General features: G+C 49.4%; 1 protein-coding gene and 1 long non-coding RNA gene across 8 annotated transcripts in view; one reads left to right on the plus strand and one right to left on the minus strand.

Moving 5' to 3' along the window:
- Positions 1-27,437, minus strand: part of Hnf4a (hepatocyte nuclear factor 4 alpha) — a 59,874-nt gene that overhangs the window by 18,471 nt on the left and 13,966 nt on the right. For 2 of the 4 annotated variants that reach the window (XM_055602258.1, XM_055602257.1), the window contains exons 1-3: positions 6,337-6,546; positions 1,904-2,078; positions 907-1,001 (exon numbers count right to left, since the gene is read on the minus strand). In XM_055602258.1, coding sequence (XP_055458233.1) covers positions 907-1,001; positions 1,904-2,078; positions 6,337-6,451 — 385 coding nt within the window. In that variant the 5' untranslated portion in view covers positions 6,452-6,546. Of the gene's footprint in view, positions 1-906; positions 1,002-1,903; positions 2,079-5,766; positions 5,834-6,336; positions 6,547-27,437 lie in introns of those variants that run through there. The other 2 variants (XM_055602259.1, XM_055602260.1) reach the window with 2 other exon arrangements.
- LOC129672713 (uncharacterized) lies at positions 12,113-24,751 on the plus strand. 4 transcript variants are annotated; one of them, XR_008719540.1, is made up of 4 exons: positions 12,129-12,410; positions 13,922-14,078; positions 15,438-15,513; positions 17,675-24,751. It is a non-coding gene; the product is annotated as an uncharacterized LOC129672713 (long non-coding RNA). The 4 variants fall into 4 exon arrangements; XR_008719538.1 differs by lacking the exon at positions 15,438-15,513 and having other exon boundaries at positions 12,132-12,410; XR_008719539.1 differs by lacking the exon at positions 15,438-15,513 and having other exon boundaries at positions 12,132-12,410; positions 13,925-14,078.

Consider the following 27,437-nt stretch of genomic DNA (forward strand, 5'->3'; position numbering starts at 1 on the left):
CCTTCCTTCCTTCCTTCCTTCCTTCCTTCCTTCCTTCCTTCCTTCCTCCTTCTTTTTTTGTAGGCAGGAGTAGCCCGGGGCCCTGTATGTTTGTCAGGCGATAATAGCTCTACTACCACGCTACAGCTCTGGCTGCTGAAAATGGCTCATAAACGAGGCCTGAAGGCACCGTGTAGGCAGCACTGAGGTGTCCAAATAGCACAAGGCTGGAGTGGTGACCTCTGCTCTTCAAGGAACTGCCGTGGGGGCTTCAGCAAGGTGACTACCCACTGTCGCCCTCGGCTCCTTGGCCATGAGAGGGGGCAGTGTTCATCCCAGCCTCACAGAGCTGTCACTGGAATGAAATGACCTACGACACAGGGAAAAGCCAGCTCCATATCTGATGCAGGAGTTGGCTGGAAGACACTGTGTTCAGTAATTCCAACTCTACCATCCAGGCTGGGTTTAACGCCTCATTCCACTGTCAGAAAGGGGGAAATTCTAGAGGTTACCTGACACCCAGGAATGAGGACTAAGGGAAATGTGGTGTTTGTCTTTGGACAGGAAGCCCAGAAGTCTTGGTGGTGGGCCACTTGGATGTTTGCTGGGTCATGTTATAATGTTTGCGGTATCCATTAGAAAAAAACACCTATCTTGGCTGCCTCATAGTGGCACAGGGAGGCTCAGTGGCAGTTGCTGGGAGCTGAAGTGAGCGAGTGGGAGCTTTATCTCTGAATCTTTCTCAAGACCAAGCCCAGCCACTCCCTGTGGTCAGATCTCCAGGCCCTCCCTCCTCTCAGCCATTAGCCAGTCATCCCAGGGCCTGTCACAGAGCCATAAAGTATGGCTACATACAGTTGTAAACGCCGGGTTGGTTGGAGCCTGGGTACAGGTGGGGCAGGGGTGTAAGGGGGGGCTGAGGCTCACCTTCCTTCTTCATGCCAGCCCGGAAGCACTTCTTGAGCCTGCAGTAGCGGCACTGGTTCCTCTTATCTTTGTCTACCACACACTGCCGGCTAAACCTGGAGGGGACGTAGGATGGTTGGATGGAGAAGAAACAGCCTCCCCTTCTTAGGACAGGATGAGGACCCTGCCATCAGTCAACTTCCTTGCTCTGTCTTTGTACCCCAAAGAGGTCTATGGAACTGTCTGAAAGTCTAATTTGTCCCACTCAACACAGGAAACTGAAGCCCAGAAAGGTGACATGTGACTTTGATCACCGAGCTGGTTGGCAGTGGAGCTGAATTGGAAACCTCAGTCTCTTGGGTACCAGAGCACTTCCACCACATCCTACGAGAGCCTGTAGCAGCCTGCTGACTATGGCTTAGCGTTGGTAGTCGGCCCACAAAGGTAAAGGCAAAGGTAATGCAGGAGGGATGGATTTCAATACCGACTCCACCATTCATCCAAGCTGGTTGGCCTCAGGTAAATTCCTAGCCCTCCGACACATAACTTTCCCCATCTACAAAATGAGGATAATAATTGTGACCACCTCAGAAGGACATTGACAGGTGACAATGATGTAGTACAGGCTTGACATGGGACAATGGCTCAGTCAACCACTCCTACTTTGTTACTGTTGTTAATCCAAAATGAGAGATGCTTTTGAAAGAGGGATTTTCAGAACCTGTGTTGGCGGGGGGAGGGTTGTCACTGGGATAGATGGAAAGGCTTAGGGCCAATGCCTTGTTAGAACTATAAAAAGCAGCAAGTCAGAGGGCTGCTCCTACCCTCTCTAAGGTTGGTAGGCAGTCGCTAAAGCAGCTGCTCCCACCTGGATCCACAGATGCTAAGAAACAGGACCATCCTTGAATGTCCAGAAGGGTAGATGCTTCAGGATGGACTCCTCCCTCCCCCAGAGGACATGAATCCCAATATACCCACGTCTCAGCTGAGGAAGTTGAGGCCCAAGCTGGCTCCTCACCTGCAGGAGTACATGTGGTTCTTCCTGACGCTCCTCCTGAAGAATCCCTTACACCCGTCACAGCTCGAGGCTCCGTAGTGTTTGCCCGTGGCCCGATCTCCACAGATGGCACACAGGGCACTGACACCCAGACTGTTGGATGAGTTGAGGTTGGCACCTTCAGATGGGGATGTGTCTGTACCAAAAGGGAGTGTGAGTGAGGAGCCAGGAGGGGCAGAGAGAAAACAACAACAAAACAAAACAAACAAACAAGACCCAAGCCTGAGACCTGAGGCTTGTAACAGGTTCTGCAGAGCAGGGGCTATGCCGGCTCCGTCCTCCTGCCTGCAGTGTCATTTGGCATTTGGAGTCTCAGTTTCCAACCGGACTGCTGGGGGCACCTGCAAGGGCTTGCTCCTCCACAGAGAAGGGCCGAAGCTATAGCAGCAGCTTCCACAGGAAGGTGTGAAAATCTGACCATCACAGTCATTTACACACTCCAGGCCGGGAGCTGTGGGACAGTGACCACTCAGCCTTTTTCTCATCAGAAGAACCGGACCAGGGGGACTTAGGCTTCAGCCTCAGACACCACAGAACCTCCTAAGGAGTAGAAAGGTATTCACAGAGAACATTCTTTGCCTCTGGGGTGGGTGCTGACAAGGGTCGAGCCTTGTCAGCAGATATGGGACCCTCTTACCACAGACCAAAAGCCATCTCCCCATGATTGTGAGGAGGACAGACTCCACAGCAAAGGAGAGTTCAACCTGTGTGTCAAGATTCTTGGGTGTTTATATCCATGCTACCCCTAACTTATCTCTGGCCTTGGATCAACTCCTTTTCCTAGTTTCAATTTCTCCTGGCCTCAATGTTCCTGACTATAAAGGGATCAGTTCAGCTAGTTCAGTTGGTTTTATATTAATATATGTAAATATATACACACATATATAATATATCAAAAGATCACTCTTTTTTCTAAGAGCAAATCTTCTACCACAGATAAACTCTTGTTTGTTTGTGTTTTGAGACAGGGTTTCTCTGTGTAGCCCTGGATATCCTGAACTCACTTTGTATACCAGGCTGGCCTCAAACTCACAGAGATCTCCCTGCCTCTGCCTCCCTGAGTGCTGGGGTTACAGATGTGCATCACTGTGCCTGGCCAGATAAACTCTAGAAAATCTCATCACTAGGAAGGTAGGAGCAGGTGGGTCAAGAGATTTCAAGGCCATACTCAGCTAAATTCCAAGTTAAGTTAAGTTCCAAGTCAGTATGGGCTATCTGAGACCTTGTTTAAAAAAAAAAAAAATCACCCTTAGGCGATGACAAACTCCATTCCTCCCAAAACAAAAGTCCATGCATGCGCACAATACACACACACACACACACACACACACAATTTGGGGGGGGGGGAGCATTTCCATAGAAACTCTTTATATGATCCTAGATTCCTAAGGGAATGTCCTATTGCAAACTGGAGAGGGCTGTGATACACTAAAGCATTGACCCTGAAGACTCCTAGCATTGGTCAGATCTCCACTGGTCTTGTGGCACTGGGCTATTTCTTGTCATTGTCCCTTCCACTTGTCAGACAGAGCACAGTCATCTCCTGGAATTGTCCATAGGTTCAGTGAGTCAGTCTGCCAGAAGTGCTTGCCAGGCAGCAAGTTCTAAACCTGTGTCTGTGGATCAAACTCTTCTCTGTAGAAGAGAACTTGGCCAGCAGGTACCTCTCAGCTGTTTCTCATTTCTGCTGTCTCCTGGCTGAACCCTTCCTCGGACTCCAGAGCGTTTAGAGTGGAGCCCCCTCCGGCTGGTGAATTATTCCCAAGGCGGGGATAATCGTTAAGCTTCATGGATGCCCTTTCTCCCTCGGCCTCTCCTCCCTCGACCCCCGGGGAGAGCTGAGCCCGCAACTTGGGCAGAGGCTGGCAAGGTGTCCACTTGCCGGGCATCATGGACACAGTCAGCTGGCTTGTCCTCCCCCACCCCTCCCCAACCCTTGAGGACAGCAGGCTACTTCCATTTCCCAGTTAAGAACACTGAGGCTTGGAGAGAACCAAGGACTTGCCTGGAGTCATTACGCTGCTGCCAGCCAGAGATCCTGGGCTTATGGCATAGAGTGCTTTGCTCTGGTCATGCCATCATGCCTGGGCATCTGTGGGGACCTTAAAAACTGTTTCTGACCTGGGGACAGAAGGTGGGTGCAGCTATCCTTAGAACCTTCTAGCCCTTAGCTCAGGATGGACCCAAATTACTTTGGGGAACAAACTCCTATAACCTCAGCTCTCAGACCTCTGTGAAATCCAGAAGGGCATGCAGACCCTTCCAGCAAAAGTAGAGTCCTGGAGACCACAAATGTAGTAGCCCAGATGAGCAAGCCTGGAGAAAAGCTCTTGTAAACCGTATAAACTAGAACAGCTGGACCAATCCCTGTTTTACAGATTTAAAAAACCTGAGGCTGCGAGGAAGGGTTTTTCCAGAGCTGGGGGTGACTGATATGTTCTCAAGACACTTAACCAAGGGGTTGGCTGTGGGTACAGGAGCACAGGACTTCTAGGTGCTGACGGGGATGTGCGGTGGCCAGGAGTGTGACAGCAAGTATTCTTCCTGTGGGGGTTGTGTAATACCATCTCAAGCAAGTTGTTCACCACTTCCAGAGTGGTTTTTTTTTTCTTCCCCTTAACACCTCCTCCAAATCACCCATCCTTCTGAAAGTTTCTGGCCAACAAGGCTGGGGTAAAAGAACCTATTTTTACGCTGCACAAGCAACAAAGAAGGAGGCAGCGTGCCCATGGTCACACTCTACACGGCAAGAGGGTGCGAGGGGCAGGCAGCTGGGGGACTGACCATGGACAGAGCCCACAGGCTGCCTCCTCTTTCTAGCTAGCTTTCTGGACCTAAGCCTTGCGGCGTGGCACCTGCCGCACAGTCAGAGTCACGGATGGAAGGTGGTGGCCGGCTGGCCGGCCAGCCTCAGCCGGGTGCCATCTCTCCAAGGCTAGCCTGGAACCTGGTCCCCTCCCTTCCAGAAGCCTCCAATCCTCCAGGATTTGTGCCTTCTCAACTCCCTGGCAAAGGAAAACCATCACCCCCTACAGACATATTCTTAGTGACACTGGAGCAGATGTTTGAACTGGGGTGACACACACAGACAACGGAATCTGCTCAGACATAAACACACATGCTGCTGATGTGAATCCCAATTTTTGGTATATAGCAACAATTAAGACCTTCACAACATAACCCTGGTATTTTGAGAGGCTGGAGCAGAGGATCTCAAGTTCCAGGCCAGCTTGGGTGTATTCTAAGTTTCAGGCCAGCTCAGGAGCACACACTCTGCATTAACAAACAAACCAAAAACCCCAAACAAACACATTGGGTCTCAAGGGTATATGCCTTAGTATCAGCATTTGAGAGGTAGAGGCAGGTGGATCTCTGTGAGTTTGAGGACAGCCTGGTCTATGTAGGGAGTTTCGTGACAGCCAGAGCTATGTAGAGACCCTGTCTCAAAACAAAATTAAGCAAACAAAAAAACCCGTTGAATGGTCCTGTGCCATCCTGTACATCAGAGAACAGTGCCCAGCAGCACGGGGGCTGTATGCACATGTGCATATATAAAATGCCATCCAGGGCCACCAGGCAGGAAGCACAGGGTATGCCCACATGTCCACATTCACAAACATGTTAGGTCTGTGCCCCATGTTCACAGACGCTAGACATACACACATATATTCAAGCCAAAAAAAAAAAACAACAACAACAACAAAAACCCCCAAAAAACAAACAAACAAACAAAAAAACCAAAACCCACCACCACCACCACCAAATGCTCCTGGAGACACAACTACAGATCATTTAACAAACACAGACGAAGCCAGGACACAAACCCGAAAAGGCGAACAAACAGGAAGCTGTATTCTTGCATTTGCCATGCCGCCCGTTCGTGTACATGGACACCTAGGAGCATACATGTAAATACACACCGCTGTGCTGGCCTTCTAGCTAGGAAGCCTGGAAACTCCACTTTCCCACCGAGCTCCAGTTCAGAGCCGTGCCTCCTGTCACCATCTCAAGGGATGAGACAGATCTTTCATGGCTTGAACATAGTAGGCCCAGGGGCCCGAAGACGGGGCCATGCTGGGTAGGATTTCCGTAGCCACCCAGAGGAAGCTCACCATCATGGCCCTATTTCCTAAATGTGGTAAGAAGGGCAGTCTGAGACGCCAGGGCCTAGGTAGGTAAGGACGACCTAGGGAACTTTTCTGTTGGAAATCCACTTCGGCAGGCCTCCCTCACCCAGATTGCCTCTGGCCACGGTACGAAGGCCCACTTGCTTCACCAGGCGACACTTGTCCAAGCCTATAGGACCAACCTACGATTTTCTATATTTCTCCTCCCATCCCAAAGTCCAGTGCCAAAGATACGCTCCATACCTGGGCACGATCGCCCCCACCTACCATTGCCCATGGTCAACACCTGCACATTTTCAAACTCCAGGGTGGTGTAGGCTGGGTCCAGAGCGGCACTGTAGTCAGCCATATCCATGTCGACGAGGGTTTTAGAGAGTCGCATTCTCCCCTACCCACGCCTCGGCCCCCTGTCCTGCCCTGCCCAGGATGCCACTCAAGCCCCTGGGCTGAGCCCCTGCCCCCGTCTCCGCCCTCCCTCTGCCTCCTCCCAGGTCCCTTCTCTGCCTTCCTCTGTTTCAAACTGTCCTCTGGGAGACTCAGCCTGGCGTCCTGGCCTAGCTTCTGCAGAGGGTGGAGGCTGTGTGGGGAGGGGTGGGAGTTAATGGTTAATCACCCCCGTTGCTGGGTAGGCTAGGCGGAGCCGCAGGGATTTGGCTGTTTGTTGGTTTCTGACTGACACCTGGGGTGCTAATTACAACTGTTGGGCCGCAGCTCATTAATATTCAGTTACCAATCTTCCAAAAGCAGGCACGGAACAGGACTGGCATTGGTTGGACCCTTACCTCAGCAGCCCCCCAGCCAACGTCGCTCCGAGTTGGACATCCCAGCTGACATGCTTAGACACTGACAAGCCTAACTTCAAGAAACCCTAATCCAACTACTTCCCAAATCATTGCCTTCCATCCCCAATTCGATCGAGGTAAAGCCATCCAGTGTCCAGCATGGCGACTGAACTGGAAACCTAAATCCCAGGCCCACGCTTGGGTCTTTTGGATCCTTGCAGAGGAAGACTCTTCTCTTCTGGGTCCCTTCTGGTTTCTAACATGTCCTGAGAGCTGATTGGACCCATTTTCAGGTTCCTTCCCTGACCCCTGATAGCTCCTGGCTGCTCCAGCAGGACCAGATGCCATGGATAGTCCCCGGTCCCACTGACTGATCACAGCCCCCAGCCCAGGACAGGCACAGTCGAGATCTGTGGCTGGTAGACCTGGGCTTACACTCAGGCCGCTTACAATCTGCCACCTGCTGATTGTGACTCTGGGTAAATGATTCTCCTTGCAGGCCTCAGTTTCCATCTCTATAAAATGTCCAGGCAATCTGAAAGGGTAGTCTGGGTAATGTATGAGATATAAAAATGACTCAAGGTGAGCTGGCCAATACCTCAACCCCAAACCATCGTTTCTATTCTGCTGTGTAGCCTGGACTAGGCTCAAATTCTTGATACTCCTGCCTCAGCCTCCCAAGAACTGGAATTGACAAGAATGGACAGGAATGTCCAACTAATTCCTCTTCTCATTGTGTGCCCCCCCCCCTTTGGCCTTCCTGTTTCTGTCTGTCACCCATCTTTTCATTTACAAAGACTTGCTTTTCCTATTGTTGATACTGAAAATGACAACTGTGTTGTACGTGCAGTTCAGTTTCTTGTGCATTCAGAAACAATCAGACATGTACTTCTGGAGTTATTTTGACGCAATAATCATTAGGTTTGTTAATCACAGAAATACAAATTGATCCTGGACAACTGGAGATCTCTTTGGAGTGGGCTTCATGGATGTACCCCTGTACCGTCACAGGGAAGCTCCATGCTCAAAATGTCTCTGCCTGGCTCAACACTTGTTCTATCCTTTAGGATTTTTTTCAAGTTAAAAAAATAAATTATTTGTATGAATGTTTTGCCTACATGTATGTCTGTGCACCACACGCATGCCTGGTGCCCACTGAGGCCAGAAGAGGGTGTTGAGTCCCCTGGAACTGGAATTGCAGACAGTTGTGGACCACCAAGAGGTTGCTGGGAATTGAACCCGGGTCCTCTGGAAGAGCAGCCAGTGTTCTTAACTACCTAGCCATCTTTCAGCCCTACCCACCCATCCTCCCCGTTTTTGCCTTTAAAACCTTTTCTCTTTAAATCTTCATTTCATTGTCTACATCCTCTATGAGGTTTGACCTTAGACTTGGCGCATCTGTCCTCTTGTGTAGTCCCCTTCTGCATCCTTCTCTGCTGACACTTTTGAAACTACCACTAGCAGGGAAGAGAGAGAGAGAGAGAGCCACAGAAGGCTGAGAGTGAGGGCAGGTGCTTTGGGAGCTTCAGGGCCTGGCTTGTTCAGTTAGTTGAAATAGCAATTCAGAGGGCATGGTAACAACACAGAGCAAGAATGAGAGACAGAGTCTGCTTTGGAATGAGTGAATGAACCAGAAAAAATGAGTGACTAGGAGACCTAAATAAGTGAATGAATGGGTGAAATTTATGAGTACGTAAAAAGGTGAATGGGTGAGTGAATGGATATGTGAATTAAAGAGTGAGCAAAATAGCTGCGCCTTAGCACCATAGTGACACAACCAGTAGAATCCCTCTTTTTGTTCTCCTTAGCTCTATTATGCCCCTTCCATCCTGTTCCCAGAGACAAGATGGCAGAAGAGAGCTGGGAGGCAATTGTGGGGAAGAACGATGTTAGAGTCAATGCCCTGGGTTTAGAAACTATCTCTGGGGGCCCACGAGACGGCTAAACAGGAAATAGCACTTGCCTTGCAAGCTTGCTGACCTGAGCTTGATCCCCGGCATGTCCTGCTCCTATCATATACGCTCTCGGTTGATTAAAAGCAAACAGAAACCATTTCTGTCAAGAATGGCTTTATAGTTCATTTTTCTTCTCTGGGCAACTTTCGTTATAGTGGGGGAAGATCCTAGACTCGTGCTTTGTTTCTTGGTGGAAGGGAGGGGGAAGGATTGGAGCCTGTAGCCCATAACTTAAGATCCAAATAAGATTTCAGGTCCTTTCCAGCTTCACTTGGCAGCATCTGGTCCTGGTGACACTGGGGGTGGGGGGCTGGGTGGAAAGGGAAGGCATGTGATAGACCACAGCCAATCCACAGCATTCTGCACATCTGCCTCACAGGGGGCTTGTCACCCAGAAGAGACACGATTCTGAGCTTCTGTCAGTGGAATGTGATGGTTAGCAGGCCAGAGTTTTATTAGGTGACAAACCAACAAAAGGCCCTTTTATAGATGCAATGTAGATTCCATTAAATACGGTCTGTGATTCAACTAGGGTTTGCCAGGACACATCATGGGTAGACAGAGAACTATCAAGAGGGCAAGAGAACTCGGGCGACGAGAGCTGCTAGGTACACAAGCTACGACATACGTTATGTGTTACACATTCCACACTCACGTCCTACCCTGCCACAACCCACCCACAGCAACCTACCCACTCATCAATCGTAAACTGCATAACTGTTTCATCCTTAATCTCCTCCACCTTTAACTGACTCTGAGCAACACCGTCACGGCAGCCCTCCTTCACCTAGATTTGTCACCTCTGTGATATAACGGGCCTGGAGACTGGGACGAGCTCTTTTGAATCTAGTGTTTCTGTAGAACAGGGCCAACCTGTGGGGTTTGTTGTTGTTTGGGTGACAGTTAAGTGAGATCACTCTGTCATTTAGCTGTCCCTGTTCATTGTCTCTATAGATCATGGAGTCCAACGTACGTGTGTCTGAGAGGGATGTAGTGACATGCATGTAATCCTAGCACATGGGAGGTGGAGGCAAGGAAGATGGGGAGTTAAGGCTAGCCTGGAGTATATAAAACCGTCTCAGCAGCAACAACAATAGCAGCAGCAACAGGGCTGAAGAGATGGCTTAGCAGGTGCTGACCTGAGTTCAAGTCCTGCAACCCACAGTAGGAGAGAACCAACTTCTCAACATAGTCCTCTGACCTCAACAAGATCATGCCCATCCTCACCCCACCTGTCTATCTGTGCGCCCACCCTTGCCTCATCTGTCTCTGTGCTCACCCTCACTACACCTCTCCATCTCTGTGCCCACCCTCACCACATCTGTCTCTCTGCCCACCTCTCCATCTCTGTGCCCATGCTCACCCCACCTCTCTATCTCTCTTTACCCACAAATAATAAATAATTTTTATTTAAAAATGGTAAAAAGGGTTCTAGGGAGATGGTCAGTGGGAAAAGTGCTTGCTGTATAAGCATGAGGACCTGAGTTCAAATCCCCAGCACCCACAGGAAAAACTTGGCATGGGCTGTATGTTTCTAATCTCAGTAACAGGAGGCAGAGACTAGAGGATCTCAAGGCTCACAGACCAGCCAACCAAACCAACCACTGAGCTCCAGGCTCAGTGAGAAGCCCTGTCAAAAAGCAAAGTAGAAAGTGATAGAGGAAGACACCTGATGTAACATACACGTACACAGCAAAATAAACTAAATCACAAATTATGAACACACATAATACCACAATTATTACCATCATCATCATCATTTCTGACATCAGCCTGTACAAATGGGGATATTTATTTGTTTGAGATGGGGTTTACTGTGTTACCCAACCTGGCCTTGTGCTCCTGGGCTCAAGCAATCCCTCTGCCTCAGACTCCTGAGAGTTGGAACACAAGCAAGCGCCACTTGCCTGACCATGATACGTATTATTTTTTTCCTTGTCATTTACTCCTTAACGATTTTAACCTAAGAACTAGACAGCTAGGGACACAGCACTTCCGTGGTGGCACACATAACCCGAAGATGACTAAAAATACAGTGGGTTGTATATGGGTCATAGGCAAATACAACAGTCATTCATGTCAAGTGCCTGAGCGCCCATGAATCTGGATATCTGAGGAGGGTGCTTGAACCTCCATCACCGATGCCCAGGGTTACAGTGTACAACAGTAATGATTGTCACCGCTGGCTAGGGACTCCTGGCTCTGCCGGTCATGTAATCTTTGGGAATCAGAACCCCCTACTCTCTAAGAAGCTCCTAGATAGGACATTTTTCCAGTCTTGATGCCATCAGTGTGGAACTTGTTTGTCACCTCTCTCCTTTCTTGTTGAGCTGTCAGGCCCCAGATCAAGGGGCAGCGGCCTTTGGAAACGACGAATTCAGAGCTGGCCTGGAAGCCCAACTCCTTCATCTTGTGGCTGGAGACAGAGCCTGAGCAGGGAAGAGTATGGTTCAAAGAGGTGGCCGCTAGCCAAGAGCTGGGTTAGGGGCTCATGCCTCTGCTGCTAACAGAGGTTAAGGGCCCTGCTGCAATGGACCAAATCCTTCCCCATCACTCTTCCTCTTTGAGTCTGGGTCTCGAGTAGCTGAGGCTCCCCATGCAGCCAAGGGCGACTTTAATTTCTGATCCTCATTCTCCCACCTTCTGAGTGCTGGGATTGCAGGTAGGTACCACCACGGCTGAGTCATGAGTTAACCCAGGGCTTCTCTCATGCTACCTAAGCCCTGTAGTGACTGAGCTACAACCTCAGCCCCTCAACCAAACAACAGTGACAGCAAAGGGCTATGGAAACATGTTCTTGGCCTCATGATAAGAACCGTGAGGCCCAGGCTATCCTCACTTTATAAAGCCAAATGGAGATTCAATGAGATAAAGTACATTTGCCCAAGGCCGTGAAGCATGTAATAGAAGAGTCTGCTATTTGGACTAAGGCTAACTAAGGGATTGAAAGCTCCTCTGTCTGTGTTACCCCATATCTGAGTCCCTGGAATAACTACAGACTCCTGGAGGTTGGGTCTGGCTGCAGCTGGTTTTTCTATCTCAGTGCAGCTGAGTAGCCTCGGCCCTGTCTCTGGCCACTTGTAGATCTAGAGGCATACTACAGACATCCAGCCACCCGGGGCACCTGGCGCCTTGGCTGCTCCTCTCAGAGCTCACCTCAGCTCTATCTCCTCTCCTTCCTCCCCCACCTGCCACCCGGGGCGCAGTGCAGGGGAAACCAGCACTTATCAAGACAAAGAACAAAAGTCGTAGGGGCAAGAAGCCAAGAGCCATCTCTCTACTCTGGGGTAGGGCCTTCAGCTTCGCCCCTTTGAAATTTCAAATTCCAGTTTGTGGACAAAGTCCTAACTATCTCACAATATAGGTCCCCAACTGCTGACCAAACTCCAGTTCAAGCGGCCACCTAGCCTGAGACTAGCCTGGCTTTGCCGTTTCTTTTGGCAGCTCCCAAGATCTGAGGGTAGGTTTCCTGGGCAGCTGGGACCTGCCAGGCCATCCTCTATAACTACCAGCTCACTACCCAGGGACCCCTGCTCCTGTCTGAGAGGACAGCTCTGCCTGAAGCTGGAATCTGATGCTTGTTGATGCCAACAACCGAAACCAGGTAGGTATCCTCCGTGGGCCTTTCTGCTTCTTTTCTTTTCTTTTTTCTTTTTTTTGAGCTCCTGCGCCCTGTCCATCCCACTATGGCTCAGTCCCATGGAATTTCAGACTAGAAAAGCCATCTTCCTAAGCTACCCGTAGGGCAGATGGAGACCCTGAAACCCTTAGGCGAAGAGTACTTGCCGAAGTTTGGGCATTGGGCCAAAGATCTGGGGCCTCTTGCCAAGCCCAGAGGGGAGAAGGGACTTGCTTCAGGCTAGTTAGTGGTGGTGTGTGAGTTCTATCTTAATAAAGGGCACTCCATTGCTTTCCCAGTCCAAAAAGACTGGGGCTGCATGTTGCTTTACTCAGTGACTGATGGCCACACTCACTCAGTGACCACAGTATCTCAGAGAGGAGGATGAGGGAGCTGGGGGCTGAAGGCCAGTGGTTTTCGAAGGAAACAACGTTTATGTGGTTAATGATAACTGGGCCCCATCCCTGGGCCTCCAGCAGCCTCTTCCTCCCTCTCTGTCCTCAGCGTGATTAAGATGAACTTACCTGCCTGCTAATCATTGCTGAGCCTTTCGGTCTCGCTTTAAAAAATTAACTGGGCATGAGTTTGCGGTTTGCCTCACCCCTAACCCTGAAAAGGCCCTGGGTGGCCAGGAGGCCTCCTGGGTTATGCAAGAGGCCATTGGCCTCTCCACACACGTCGAGCAGTCTCTGCTGCGCCCTCCGGAGGGAAGAGACTTTGCTCAAGAGCCAACAGCTTGCATGTGCCCTGCTCCCGGGCCTGAGTATATTTGTTCTGTTAACCACAGGGAGATAAAGGTAGCGGGAAGCGTCCCGTAGGGGGACGTGAAGCAGCAGCTTTTAGCTTCAATGTCCCAGCCAGGAAATCTTAGGGGAGGCACAAATAGAAGCTTTTCAAGCTGGGCTGTGGGGGTTCTCAGGAGCTCACGGAGGGGGTCAGATGATGACTTCTTAGGTGGGATCTTAATAGTTCATTTTCAAGCTGGGGAAAGCACCCAGACCCAGACCCAGCAGGTGGGAAACAGAGGCAGAGAGGGGCTGCAGCCTGTCCAAGAACAGGCCACTCTGGATAGCCTGGGTCTCCTGGGACAGAAGCGACAGGCCTGAGGGATGTGTCGAAGGACTTTGAGGATGAGGAGCCTTTTCCTCTGCTGACAGGTCTTGAGAGCCACCAGAGGCCCAACTTAGGAGGTGTCATCTGTGCAGTAGTCCCAGCAGCAAGAGTGTGGGGTAGAGGCACCTCCTATCCTTGGCCGTGTCCTGTCTCTGGAAGCATCAGGCCTCTAGAGAAAAGACACAGAACCCAGGGCCCTTTCCAGACTGCCCAGACCCTTCGGCTTCAGTGTCTTCCCCTATAAGCTGAGGAAATGCCTAAGATCTAATTTTCCCACAGGGACAAAATAGTGCCAAAGGCACATAGGCAACACGTGGACATTTGTGTCAGGGGCTTTGTTCATGAATTCTCACACTGCCCTGACACTTCTGTGTTTTCATCAGCAGTTTGTAAGACAGCTGGCCCAGGGAGGTTGAGTCATGTACCCACGTTCACACAGTTGACAGGAAGTAAGATGTAAGACTCCAATCCAACCTGACTCCAGAACCTGTTTTCCTGGTCTTGAGACTACTCCATCCTTCCAAGACTTTCCCAGACAAAGTGAGTGCTTGGGGAAGGCTGGCAGGACAAGGGTGCAGAAGCAGCTCTGGGCAGATTGCAGTGTATCGTGGGAGATGCCAGCTGGAAAGGTTTAGGAGGTTTGGTGAGAGGATGGTCTGGGGAACAATCAGGTAGAAGCCAGGATTTGGGTCCCGTGGGCAGCGTTTCCTGCCGACTGTTTGCCTTCAGCCAGGTGGCTTGTGACATCTGAGCGGACATTGCCACTGCCCTGTTTGTGTTCTGCCAAATGACCTTGGCCTGTGTGGGGACTGAGGGGTGATGGGAAGCCCCTGTTAACCCAAGTCCTGATTTTGGGGGTGAGGAATGAGTCTACCATTCAGAAGTGACCGTTCATCTCCCTGACTCCTGTTTGGAGGGGCCCCAGGGATTTCTCTGATGTCATCAGGGTAAAGTATTTGGAAGTTCGGAGACAGGCCAGAATCATTGTGTGTACTTGCACAGGTTGCTCATTGCACAAATGTTCCAGTCAAGAAGGCTGAGATGGGGGATGGTGAAGAGGGTGGAAATCCAGACCTTGTTCCAAAGCCCTAGGGGCCTAGGCTAGCCAAAGGAAGATTCCATTTCTTATTTGAGCAGAGAGTCCATGTAAGCCATTGAACAGCTTGTCCCCACTTTGTTTTCAGCCATGTGTGGTGCTGGGAGAGGTCATTTCCCTCCTTGGTCTTGGTTTCTCATTTGGAAAAATCAAGCAGAAGGTTCCCTCTGGATAACAAAGTGGAACTACTTGAGACTGTAAAAGATTTTTACATCCTGGCTTTTAAAGGGCTTGTGCCGGAATACGGCTCAGTGGGAGCATGCTGCCTTGCATGTAACAGTCCATGAGTTCCATCCCAAGCACCACACAACAGGAGAGATAACACACTGATTCCCAAGCCCTATCACAAACCAACAGGCAAGTCTTGGACAGGCAAGCAGGTAAGGTAGCACACACCTGTTATTACAGCAGGAGGATTGGGAATTCCAGGCCAACCTGGGCTACATCCTGGGGAGTGGAAGGCCAGCCTGGCCTATAGAATTACACTCTAACTTAAAACAAAAATCTTGGAGTCAGAAATTCCCAGAGAAGTCTGGAGTAATTCGGAACCTCTGTGGGGCCGGGGAGAGCCTGAAATGTCTCAGTGCGGGTTCAGGTTTGACTATGTGGGAGTCAAACCTTTGGCGAGGCTCAGTTTCCCCATCCAACCGGTGGGTCAGTGATCACTTCTCACAGAGTCAGAATGCTGACTCATGGGTGCTGTTTACACCACACCTGGCCCTGTCTCCAGTTTGTAGACAGCTCCAATTCCAGGTACCAATGTCTAGTGCTGTTATTATTGGCAACAGCAAATTGACTTCCAGGTCAAGGATAATATGACATGGAGCTAATTCCTAGGACGTGCATCGAAATCTTCGCTGCACACCTGTCGTTATGGAAGTAAGTGTCCTTATTCTTCTTATCGACTCCTTTACCTCATTTGTTTCAGGCTTTTAGCTCCATTGCTGTGCTTCAAAATAAAAACATAAAAATGCACCTGCTGAGAAGTCTTCCTTTCCCTGACTCTGTCCATCCTCTCTTTCAGCTTCTGCACCATCTGTGCCATTTCTTACTTTTTCTTGTCTTCTGAGCTTTCCCGGAGCCTTGCGAGTACGCCCAGGACCTGTGTACTTCTGTGTCGTCACCCAGCCTCCTGCGCTGTCCTGCACTTTGCTTTGCTCATTTTCTGTGGTGGTCGGTAGGTTATCTGACACCGCTAGGGCAAGCCTGGGCTGAGGAGGAGCCAGCTCAGCCAGAGAGCCTCAGTTCCCCAGGGAGCTCAGATTTTTATTTTTTTGGTAGGGTTTCTTACATGCCGCGTAGGCTGACCTCAAACTCGCTAGCTAGCGGAGGATGACCTTGAACTTCTGATCCTCCTGCCTATACCTCCTAAATACTGGGCTTACAGGTGTGTACTATCACATCTGGTTTATCCAGTGCTGGGTACAGAACACAGAAACTCATGCATGCTAAGCCAGCGAGCACTCCACCAACTGTATCCCCAGCCCCTGGGGTTTATATTGCCTTTCTGGTAGCTGGATCACCAGGGCATTTTGGATCCCAAATCCCCAGAGAGGCTAAAGGGTGAATGAGCAGAGACCCAGAGACTAGCGGCCCCCTGGGTGACATAGTTAAGGCTTTGTGGCCAAATCCTGTGGAGCCTGACTAGAACTCTCTGCCAGCCTCAGGCTGAGTGGGTATAGGACTGGGAAGGTCAGGAGGGAAAAGCAGCAAGAAGGGAAGGTAGCAGGGCCAGTGGAGCTCAAGACAGAGTGATAGTGTGTTTCATTGTGTTTCTTTTTTTAACCAATGTTCTGTTTAGATAACCTTGAGATCCCCTCTGAAGTCTCCACCTGCCTCAGTTTACTGACTTTAAGCAATGCACTTTCTCTCTCTGCCTCAGTTTCCCCACCTGCAAAATGGAGATGAGATGGCTGATCCGCCTTGAAGTACATGCCCCCCCCCCCCCCCCCCGCAAAGAGCCTCCGGGATTCCCCTGCCCTTGTTGAGGAGATCTGGAGCTTATTTTGATCAAATGCCCTCCACCCATCAGGACCCTTGGCCTTCCTGGGCTGCCTAGCACTGGGACTAAAGATCCCCACAGGCCCTGAATGCTGGGCGTCTCCCTGAGTCCCTGGCCTCCCTCCCACCACCCTGGGCTTCCTTTTGGACAGGTGTGAACTCAGCAGCATACCTGGTGGGTCCTGTGGGAGGCCCTGGCCCCTGTCTGACATCCTCCTCCTGGTCCTATAGGGTCACGCACAGTGGGCAACCTCCTCATCCTTGACCGACTTCCTGCTGCCACTCTGGCACCCAAGACCCTGTGAGGGCTGCTGGCGAGCTAATCCCTTAATACTGGTCACAATGAGATTTCGGGGACAGTGGGAGGTGGTCACCATGGAGACCAAAGACCTTTCCGGGACCCATGGGAGCAATCAGCCACAGGCCTCCTCACAAGGGGCCGCCTGAAGGCCCAGCCTAGCTAGGTGAGGGAGGCTGAACCTGGGGACCTGCTAAGACCTGCCGCTGTCTCTTCATGCTTTCCTGCTAAACTGGGAGGCAGCCGTACTTGTAGGGAGAGTCCTGTTCCCCAGGATCCTTGCTCTCCTTTTGGGGCTCTGGTTCCCAAAAGCACAGTAGCTTTTCTAGAAGAATACAGGCTCCCTTCTGAGTCTCTCAGACTTGAGCTTGAAGCTCCATGTTCCCTTCCCAGGCCCTTCACTTTCCAGGCCTCAGTTTCCCCACATATAAGATGAGGACAGTAAAGCCACCCTAGCCTCCCTCAGGGTAGTGACACCCGTGAACATGGGTGACTTTATGACACCTCCCGCAGCGCCCCATGGCCCTGCCCCGCTCCCTAATAGGGCTGTGAGTCTCCACGTCTCACCTTGTTGTCCTGATGACCTGGGTGGGTTTGGGGACTCTTCCTCTGTCCCTTCCCAGCCCCCCTCCCCCCCCCCCCTTCACATTTTATTTAGCAGAGTCTAATCAGGTGGCGGCTTCCCCTCCCTTTGGACTGCCCACTTATCATTTTTTTTTTTTTTTTTTTTTTTTTTTCCAGGGACCCAACTGGTGCTTGAAATAAACGGCCTGGCTTAATAAATGAGTTAAGAATTGAAGGAATTCACCCATCCAAGCATCCAGCAAGGAAGGCAGTGGGTGAGAGCCTTCCCATGCAGGATTGCAGCTAGCGATGAAAATGAAAACATCCAGTGGGACTGTAACTTCAGGTGAGCAGCATGTGCTTTGTATGGTAAGTATATCTCCAACAATGCTAAGACACACTCACACTTAAAAAATAAGGGATGGAGGCGTGATAGGGCTCAGCAGGTAAAGGTATCAGTCCCCTGGGTCCCCTTAGGAACCCGCCCGAGAAAATCATCTCTCATCTCCACAGGACCAGAGGCCTATGGCCACTTATTCACGCGGGAACTCACAATAAATAAAAATAAAAATACAATAAAAGGTTTAAGGAAGGGTGGGGTTCGTCACAAGTCGGTTATGCTTATAACTGAGAATCCTGGGCTCTGTCCGGCAACCCCACTCTCAGCCTGGCATAGCAGGCAGTGGGGGTGGAGGGAATAAATTAAAAAGGGAAGTGAATTTTAAAAATAGTGAGAACAAGGAAGCTGAGAGAGATGACAGCGCCTGGTTGTCAGGTGACCCTCTCCTGTGAGAAGACAATTTTACACCCCAGTAAGGTGTTAGGAAAAGCTTAATGCGCATGGTCAAGGCTGTTTAGAGGGACAGAAGGGGCCTGCTGGCTGCTGAGTTACTTGCTAGACTGTGCAGTTTTGCACCTTGGATCTGGGCCTTTGCAATCCTCCGCAAACTCACGTCCCACCCCCCAGGTCAGCCAATGTCCTCAGCGAGGCTGAGAGCCAGAGGAAAGGGGCCAAAGGAGCTGCGCAGAGAAGCGAAGCGTGTCCACCTAACAGGGCTCAGCGTCCCGAAACCGTCTTCTGGCCCATCCCGGTCCCAGGAGGGTGAGGGTGGCAGGAGCCAGCTTCGAGGGCTCCTCCTAGTGGCCAATGTGGGAACTGGCGCTCAGAGACAGTATAGTCACATTCATCCCAGGATGCCGCACTGCCCACTGCCACCGCACCAATCAGAATGCAAGATTTAAAAGACAGTCCCAAGGCCTTGTATTCTGCATGTCTAACTGCCACGAAAGTTCCAACCCCAGGTGCCAGTGTGGCGGCATCTTTGAGGAAGTTCCCAGGGTTTTTGTTGGCATCAAACGTCCGCCTTCATTTGCATCCATCCTCATTTATAATGGAATTCATAACATTAAATAACACTCCCCCATCATAAAAGTTAACATGGACGCTATAGAGATGGCTTGGTGGTTAAAAGTACTTACTTGCAGAGGCCCCTCCTAGCTGGCTTTCCAGAACCCATGGGGAACCTCACAACCTTTTGTGCCTCCAGTTCCAGGGGATCTGATGCCCTCTTCTGGCCTCCATGTATCCTACACACACACACACACGCGCGCGCACACACACACACACACACACACACACACACAAAACCCACACAAACATACACACACACCACAAACACACACACAAACACAGGGCCCTCTAATAATTAAATCAAAGTAAATAAAAGTTAACAAGGAGAGCTGAGTGCAATTTGGCTGTTAACTAGGTTCATATTGAATGCACTGGAAGCTTTGCCCAAGAGGACGGCTTGCTCCATCTAAGTTCTTATCATCATCACCATCATCGTCACCACCACCACCAGTCTTATCCACCTCCACTCCCACATCAATTCCTGCCTTCGTGTCCTCCTGTCTTTCCAGAGTCATAAAAAACAAACAAACAAAAAAACAAAACAGACAAACAAAAAAAACAGTGCACATCACCAGCAACAGTAGCTAGAATTTTTGTTATTTTTTTCCACTCCACTACAGCCAGCTTGGGCCCAATCACCCTGTTTTCTGGAAGTGAGCAGGAATCTTTGCACAACTCTTTCTTGCCCATCCTGGCTCCTGCGCCATCCGTGGGGATGATCACGCACAAACATACCTTGCCCTGGATCCCTCCCCTCTTTAAACATTTACAGCGTCCTGAGCGTTTATGAAGCTCAGAAGACTCCCGTCACAAGAATTTTATTACTGTGTCCCCACATCTCCAGCCTCATCTCATTCCTCCCTTCCTCCTTCCTGGCTCAGGGCCTTTGCAAGTCCCGCTGTGGTTGACTATTGTTGCCGTGACCTGGAGGGAGGGTGGGTCTGCAGCTCCAGACTTGTTGTGTGAGTTCTGTACCTTCCTCGACCTACATTCTCTGTCTCCGTAACCTCCTCCTAGCACGTCAACTTGAAGCGGCCAGTGTGTCCAGTTACCTGTAGATAACCTATTTACGCTTCTGCCCCCATCGTGGAGATGCCTGCTGGCTGCGTTTCTTATAGCATACCCCAATCCTTGAGCAGGTTTAAACAAACAGAGAGAGGCAGAATGGTAGCATTCTGAAGGGGCCTGTGAGGAGAACTTGATGAGTCTCATAGTGAGCTCACCAAGTACAGAGGCTGGCCTCTCAGCCTGATGACCTGAATTCAACCCCCAAGATCCCCATGGTGGAGGGAGAGGAGCAACTCCTGTCCTTTGACCTTCACGAGATCACTGTAGAACACCCTTCCTCCATACACACACACACACACACACACACACACACACACACACACACACACACGGTTTTTGTTTTGTCTTGTCTTTTTGTTTGTTTGTTTTGTTTTTTCAAAACAGGGTTTCTCTGTGTAGCCTGTCTATCCTGGACTCACTTTTTAGACCTGGCTGGCCTCAAACTCTCAGTGATTCACCTGCATCTGCTTCCCTGCTGGGATTAAAGGGGTGCACCACCATGCCTAGCTTCATACATGCATGTTTAAGGAAGAGAATGTCATTAATGGTCAGTGAAAAGAATTCTACGCCCACAGCAGAATTTTTGCAAAGTGAAACAAATAGTCTGAGAATCGCAAATAATTTAGTCGGCATGTTGGCAAATACTTCAGCGTTTGGAAAGCAGAGGCAGGAGGGCTACAGAGTGAGTTTAAGTGTAGCCTTGCACTAGATGAAACCATGTCAAAAAAAAAAAAAAAAGAAAGAAAGAAAAAAGAAAAGAAGAGACCAATGAGGCGTCTCAGTGAATAAAGATGTTTTCTTGGGACTCACTTAGCAGAAAGACAGATCCTCCTCTCTTTAGTTATCTCTGAGCTCCACACTGCCGCGCTTGCCCCCCCCCCCCCACACATGCACACACAATAAATACATGAAATGAAAAGGTGAGGAACAGCAAATGCTCGACCCTTCGTGGATAAGGCAAATCAAAGGGCCCTGGCCCAACCCACCTCTGGGCCAGTCTGCTCCTAGGCTACCCTCCTTACAGGCAAGTGGTAGCTTCATACTTGTTCTGTTCTCTGAAGTTGGATGTGACTGTGAGAAGTGAGGAGAAGCAGGCTGGGCCAGCCCTTTCTTTACGGAAACAAGGATGGGTATTGAGTCACCCTGGTGAGGAGGGCCCCCTGCTGATCAAAGAGGGACATGCACTGTAAGAGAGCTAGAACAAGCTATTGGAACCAACCTTGGGGGCGTTTTGTCACAGAACGGCATACCTGACCAGGTGGGACAGACTTCCCAAAGCATCTCAAGTTTCCCTAAGACCATCATTGCTTTTATCATATCTGAAAACCACCTCTGATGTTTCCTACATACATTTTTTTTCTTGCACTTCTTTTTTACTTAAATTTATTGTATAGCCTTGTAAAAACCTTTTTGACCTAGGGTCTCAGGCTCAAACTTGCTGTGTAGCTGAGAATGACCATGAACTTCTGATTCTCCTGTTTTCACCTCCCTAGTGCTGGAACTACAGGAATGTGTCATTAGGCCAGTTTTTGTGGGGTGCTGGAGATGGAGTGCTGGAGCATGCTAGCTGAACACCCCACTGACATTTCCAGCTCTTAGATTCATTTTTTTAAGTTATTCCAATCAAGAGAAATATACTTTTCTAAGCAGAAAGCAATGGAAAACAATCAGAAAAAAAAAAAAGAGTGTCTCAGGTGGTGGTGGCGCATGCCTTTAATCCCAGCACTCAGGAGGTGGATCTCTGAGTTCTGAGTTCAAGGCCAGCCTGTGGAGCCAGTACCCTGCCAAGGCTGAATAAGCAAATTCTGGGCCTCGGCTTCCTGGGTTTGCATGCATATGCTCCACTACTGCACGGCACCCCCAGCCCTATGTCTGCTTTCTTCCTTGCAAATAGGACTGGTAATGTGTAGGCGATTGGGCTGTGGTGGGGATTGTTGGCGTTCAAGTAGATAAAGGGCTAAAGTCGTATCTGGCACACTGTGAGTGCTACAAAGATGCTAGCTGCAAAACAAAGACTGTATAACGATCCAAACACCATCTAGCCACAGTGGCACACACTTGTGATTCTAGCACCAGGGTAGCTGTGGCAAGAGGGTCAGGAGTTCAAAGCCAGCCTGAGCCATAAGGGGAGGCTGGCATGGGCTACATGAGACTGACTTAAAACAAGGAAACAAAACACAGCAACGACCCGAATGTCTTTGAATAAGGGTATAAACCCCAGGCCAGGCATGGTGGTGCATGCCTTTAATCCCAGCTCTCAGGAGGCAGAGGCAGGTGGATCTCTGTGAGGTCGAGGCCAGCCTGCTCAATAAATAAATAAATAAAAGAGCATGAACCCCATAGTGTGTGGGGAGGGATCTCTCCACAGGTTAAAAATAAATAAATCCCAAGGATGCCGTGGATTCGGAGGCTACATGCCCTCTGTCAGTGGCAGGTGATGTAACAGAGCCTTTGATTTTGTTGGTGACAGCTGCTCCAACTCTGTCATGCGTCATTCTTGAGGACATAGCGTTCAGGTTGGAAGAGCCAATGTCCTCTGCACAGTGTCCTCAAATGACCACATAGGGACACTGGCACTGGGCTTTAATTTTAGGAAGAACATTTAGGACAGGCCAGGCCACAAAAGCTGCCCCCTCTGGAGAATGGCTGAAGCCGAGGCGGGGACTGGGCTAGTTGCTATCAGCAGCAGAGAGGCAGTTCAGCTAAGTGCTTGGGGCTGTGGCCTTTGAACTGTCTGATCCCGGGCAGGTCACAAGCTCTTTAGATCTTATTTGCTTCACCTACAAGATAGGACTCAACAGTAGGGCCTCTTTATGGAGTGTTTGGTGGAGCAAATGTGATAAGCCTTATACACCTGGCATGCAGGTGGCCAGAATGCAGCTATGTTTTGGGTTCAAAACGGGGCTGAGGCTGTAGCTCATTAGGTAGCTCACGAAGCATGTGCAAAATCCTGCAACTCATTCCAGTGCTGCAAAACAAAGTATTTCCTGGGAAATAAGAATTCACTGTTAGTTGGGTGGTCATGGTGCACTCCTTTAATCCCAGCACTCGGGAGGCAGGGGCAGGTGGCTGTCCGGGTTCTAGGCCAGCCTGGTCTACAGGGTGAGTTCCAGGGTGTGTAGCCAGGGCTACACAAAATAGACAAATAAAAAGAAACTTGCTGGTTCCTACGATCCCAGAAAGCAAGCCAGAATCAATAGATGGGAGAAAAACTTGGACCCAGAATAAATAAAAGATTTTATTAGGTGATGTGATTGTCCTGCCAGGGAAGTACTGACGAATCCAGATGTCAGCAATTTTCACTGGCATTCTCAGGCACGAGCCCGGGAACCATGATGTTAAGGAAGATGGGCTGTGGATTCCAGAAACTGGGAAAAGCAGACTTGCCCAGGGGGGCAAATGTCTTAGATGAAACACAATCAAACTCAAGCACAGCGGGGAAACTGAGTCCCCACCTGTAAAAGAATGAGATTGACAACCTGGACGTGGTAGTTCTAGCACTTGGAGGTAGAAGCTGAAGGATCGGAGGTTTAAGATCATTCAGGAACACAGAAAGGTCTCCAGCTGAGTCAGGAGAGCTTCGTAGGACATGTGGACTCTGCAGCTTCAGACCATGAGGCACTAAAAATGACCAGTCCCAGTACAGCTTACCTCAGTGTATTCAGTCCCTCCAGAAGGCCCATGAAAGAGCCCAGGGCAGGGCAGCATGAGAATGCTCTTCCCTCTCAGAGTTCCTCTCACTGTTCTTAATAAATGTAGGTTCATTCTATTCTCTCCTGGCCTGTATGTCTTATCCTTCTGAGACAATGAGCCCAGATGTCACTGGCTCAAGGCAGTTTTGACAACCATGATCAGCCAGCATCCTAGGTCCCTGGGCTAAGATAACTAAGAGCCAAGATTCCATTGCTTTCAAAGAACCCACATCAAAAGGATACTATCATCAGAGTGGAAATCAGTCAATGGGCTGGGAGGAAAGTACTTGTAAATACATACAGCCCAGCGCCAGGAGACAAACAGCTTCACATGAGCACCTGAATAGACACTTCTTCAAAGAAATGATCGAATGACTGCTGTGACCATGGGAAGACTAGCATTACCCACCAGGCATTAGTGAAAAACAAAACCCACCAACAGTAAGAAAGCCAGGTGTAGAGGTGCATGCCTACAACCCCAGAACTCAGATGCAGGAGGATCTAAAGTTCAATACCAGCCTGCTACAGAGCAATATCCTGCCTCAAAACCCAACCTAAGCATAGATGGTGCACGCCTTTAATCCCAGCAATCAGGAGGCAGAGGTAGGCTGATCTCTGTTTGAGGGCAGCCTGCTCTACATAGTGAGTTCCAGGCCAGCCAGAGCTACACAGCAAAACCCTGCCTCAACAAACAAACAAACAAACAAACAAAAACCCAAGAGCACAGCTTCCATTGCCCAATATTAAAACAGCTAAACAGAAGCCACGTATGGTACTTTCTGTCTGCAGTCCCATCACCTGGGAAGACTGGGCAAGATGATTGTTTTGAGTTCAAGGCCAGTCTTGGCTACATAGTGAGTTCCAGGCCAGCTTGTGCTAGAGAAAGTTTGTGAGGGTGTAGAGACATGGAAATGCTTGTTCACTAACTGCTGAGAATGTAACACAGTGTAGCCTCTGTGGGAAGTGGTATGATGTTTCTCAGGCATGTCCATAATATAATTTGGTCATATTCACTCTCTCTCCATTACCCTTCCTGCTCCACTCTTCTTCCCATTAATAAATAAACCCTCCTTTCTACTTTCATACTCTGTGTGTATGCGTGTCAATGAGTTATTATAAGTTATTTACAGGAGTATGAGCATCTTACCAGGGGTTTACACTACTGAATAAAATGTCTCTCCATCCTCCATCAACAAAACACATCCTTACAGGGGATGAGACCTTAGAAGCCCCTCTTCCTGTTTGTCTTTTGAGACAGGGTCTCATGTTCTCAGGCTGGCCTCAAATGCAATGCGTAGGCAAGGATAACCTTGAGCTCCTTGTTTTCTGCTTCCACTTTCTGAGTTTACAAGTGGATGCCTGTATGGTATGGGGGTGTGGCAAGTGTTGTGGCTAAAGTAGCTCCATTTTATGCTAGGCATCTATCTAGGTACCCACCCTGACACTGACCCCCACTCAAAAATATACAGTGGTGATTATCTGCTTGTTATGATATGACTAGCTGTTTTTTTTTTCTTCTTCTTGTAACTCGCTTACACAGATACCCAAAATTGTTCTGAGTTGCCTTAATTACTTAACTTGGCAGAACAGCCTTTGCTGGCTTGTAGATATTGAAGGTCTTTGTGTGGTTTTCCTCCTTAAAAGTCCTCCTCTGTACAACTCCATCTCAGCAATCTCAAATTTGCCTCAGAGACTGTTCATCCTCCCAGCAGCTAATTAATACACCCATTAATTAGAATTGGATTGAGTAGCCAAGAGCTGTGGCGCACACCTGTAATCCCAGCACCTGGGGAGGCAGAGGCAGGTGGATCTCTGTGAGTTCAAGGCCAGCCTGGACAACAAGGAGAGTCCAAAACAACCAGGGCTACACAGACAAACCCTGCCTCAAAAGAAAAATAAATGGATTGATTCTATGGTCTTTACCCAGGAGTCACAAAGTCCATAACCCAAACCTAGGACTTCAGGTATGCTAGGCAAATGCTCTACCAACTAGCTGACATACACTGCCAGACCTGAATTTTGCCGATTTTTTTCTTGTTTGTTTTTGAAATGGTGCCTTATAGCCCAGGCTGACTTCAAGCTGGCTATACAGCTAAGGATGACCTTGAACTTTGCGTGACCATCAGTTTCACTGGGACCTGGAGAAAGGAGCCTCAACCGAGGAGTTGTCCTATTGCCTCAAGTGATGTGGGAAGAGCCATCCCATAGGCCGGCACACTTTTTGGTAGCATTCCAGATAAAATGGGGGTGGCAGAAGGAAGAGCCTTTGCTCACTTGGCCTCCAGCTTTCTTGGCCAACTTTCCCTACCACTGAAGCTGCTGATTCCTCCACGGACAGTAGAAGCGGCATTTCCATACATCCCTCACCTGACAGTGGTCAGCTGCTCTTCCGGAACCCTTCAGGGTTTGGCCCTGAATTGGCACTGCTGAGGCTAGCCTCAGCGATGGAGCAGCCATTGGATTCTGGGCCTCTGTAGTGTAAAACAACTGTGGTGGAGGCAGCCTGACTACCGAGGCACCTCACCTCTAGGGCAGAGAGCTCCCAGAGTCTCAGCCTCTGGGCTGTTAGTACTTCAATGTAAACTGATTTAAACAATTTTTTTTTCTCTTATCAGTTCTGCCCTGCTAGAGAATCCTGACTAATGAATGCACTCCAGGTCCTCCTGGCTCCAGCTCCCAAGTGCTGGAATTATTGGGCATGAACTTCCATGTCCAACCTCATTCACTGTCTTAAAAAAAATTTTTTTTTTTTTAAATACGGTTACTGAGCTTAGAACAGTGTGTTGGTTGATTTCTGTCAACTTGGCACATAGACACGACTAGAAGAGGGAATCTTAACCGAGAAAATGCCTCTGTAAGATTGGCAGTTTTGTGGGGTAGTGCCTTGATTAATGGTCGATGTGGGAGGGCCCAGCTCGGTGAGGGTGGGACCACCCCCGGCTGTTACTCAGCAAGCCACAAGGTGCAAGCCGGTAAGTAAGCAGCGGTCCCCCATGGCTTCTGCCTCAGTTCCTGTCTCCTTTAGTTCCTGCCCCGACTTCCCTCAGTAGCAAGAGTGTGACCTGTTAAGTTAGAAGAGGAAATAAATCCTTTCCTCCCCAAGTTGCTTTGATCACAGTGCTCTGTCACAACTGTAGGAACCTAACCTAACCAAGACAGATCTGCGTAACAAAAGAAAAATTTATGGCCATGTAAACCAGTTACCCAACAAAGGCTAACCTGATCTATGACTAAGGTTAGACCAACTGTTCATCCACATGACAAAAAGTGTAATGACGTTTGCAGGGGCTTGAAAGTGTCCCCAGGTGTCCAAGTACTGGAAACCTAACCCCCCAAATATCTATGTTAATGATATTTTGGAGGAAGGGCCTCCGGTAGCTAGTTAGCATCTGAAGAGGTCATGAAGATAAGACACCATGAAAGGCCCTCAGGAGATGCCTATAGTACACCTCAGCACTGTGGGCCAAATGAACACCGGCTCTTTTTCTTTTAATAAAATCTTTTTATTTTTTTTTTATATGTGTACGTGTGTGTTTGTAGGTACACATGAGTACAGCTGCTCATCAAGGCCAGAAGAGAGCATTTTGTTACAACAGGTAGTTATGACACGCACAGTGTGGGTGCTGGGAACTGAACTCGGATCGTCTGGAAGACCCTTATAAGAATTACAGTTTCTTCCTTCCTTCCTTCCTTCCTTTCTTTCTTCCTTCCTTTCTTTCTTTCTTTCTTTCTTTCTTTCTTTCTTTCTTTCTTTCTTTCTTTCTTTCTC

The sequence above is a fragment of the Psammomys obesus genome, unplaced genomic scaffold (genome assembly GCF_907164565.1).
Source record: "Psammomys obesus unplaced genomic scaffold, mPsaObe1.curated_primary_1811, whole genome shotgun sequence".
NCBI lineage: Eukaryota > Metazoa > Chordata > Mammalia > Rodentia > Muridae > Psammomys > Psammomys obesus.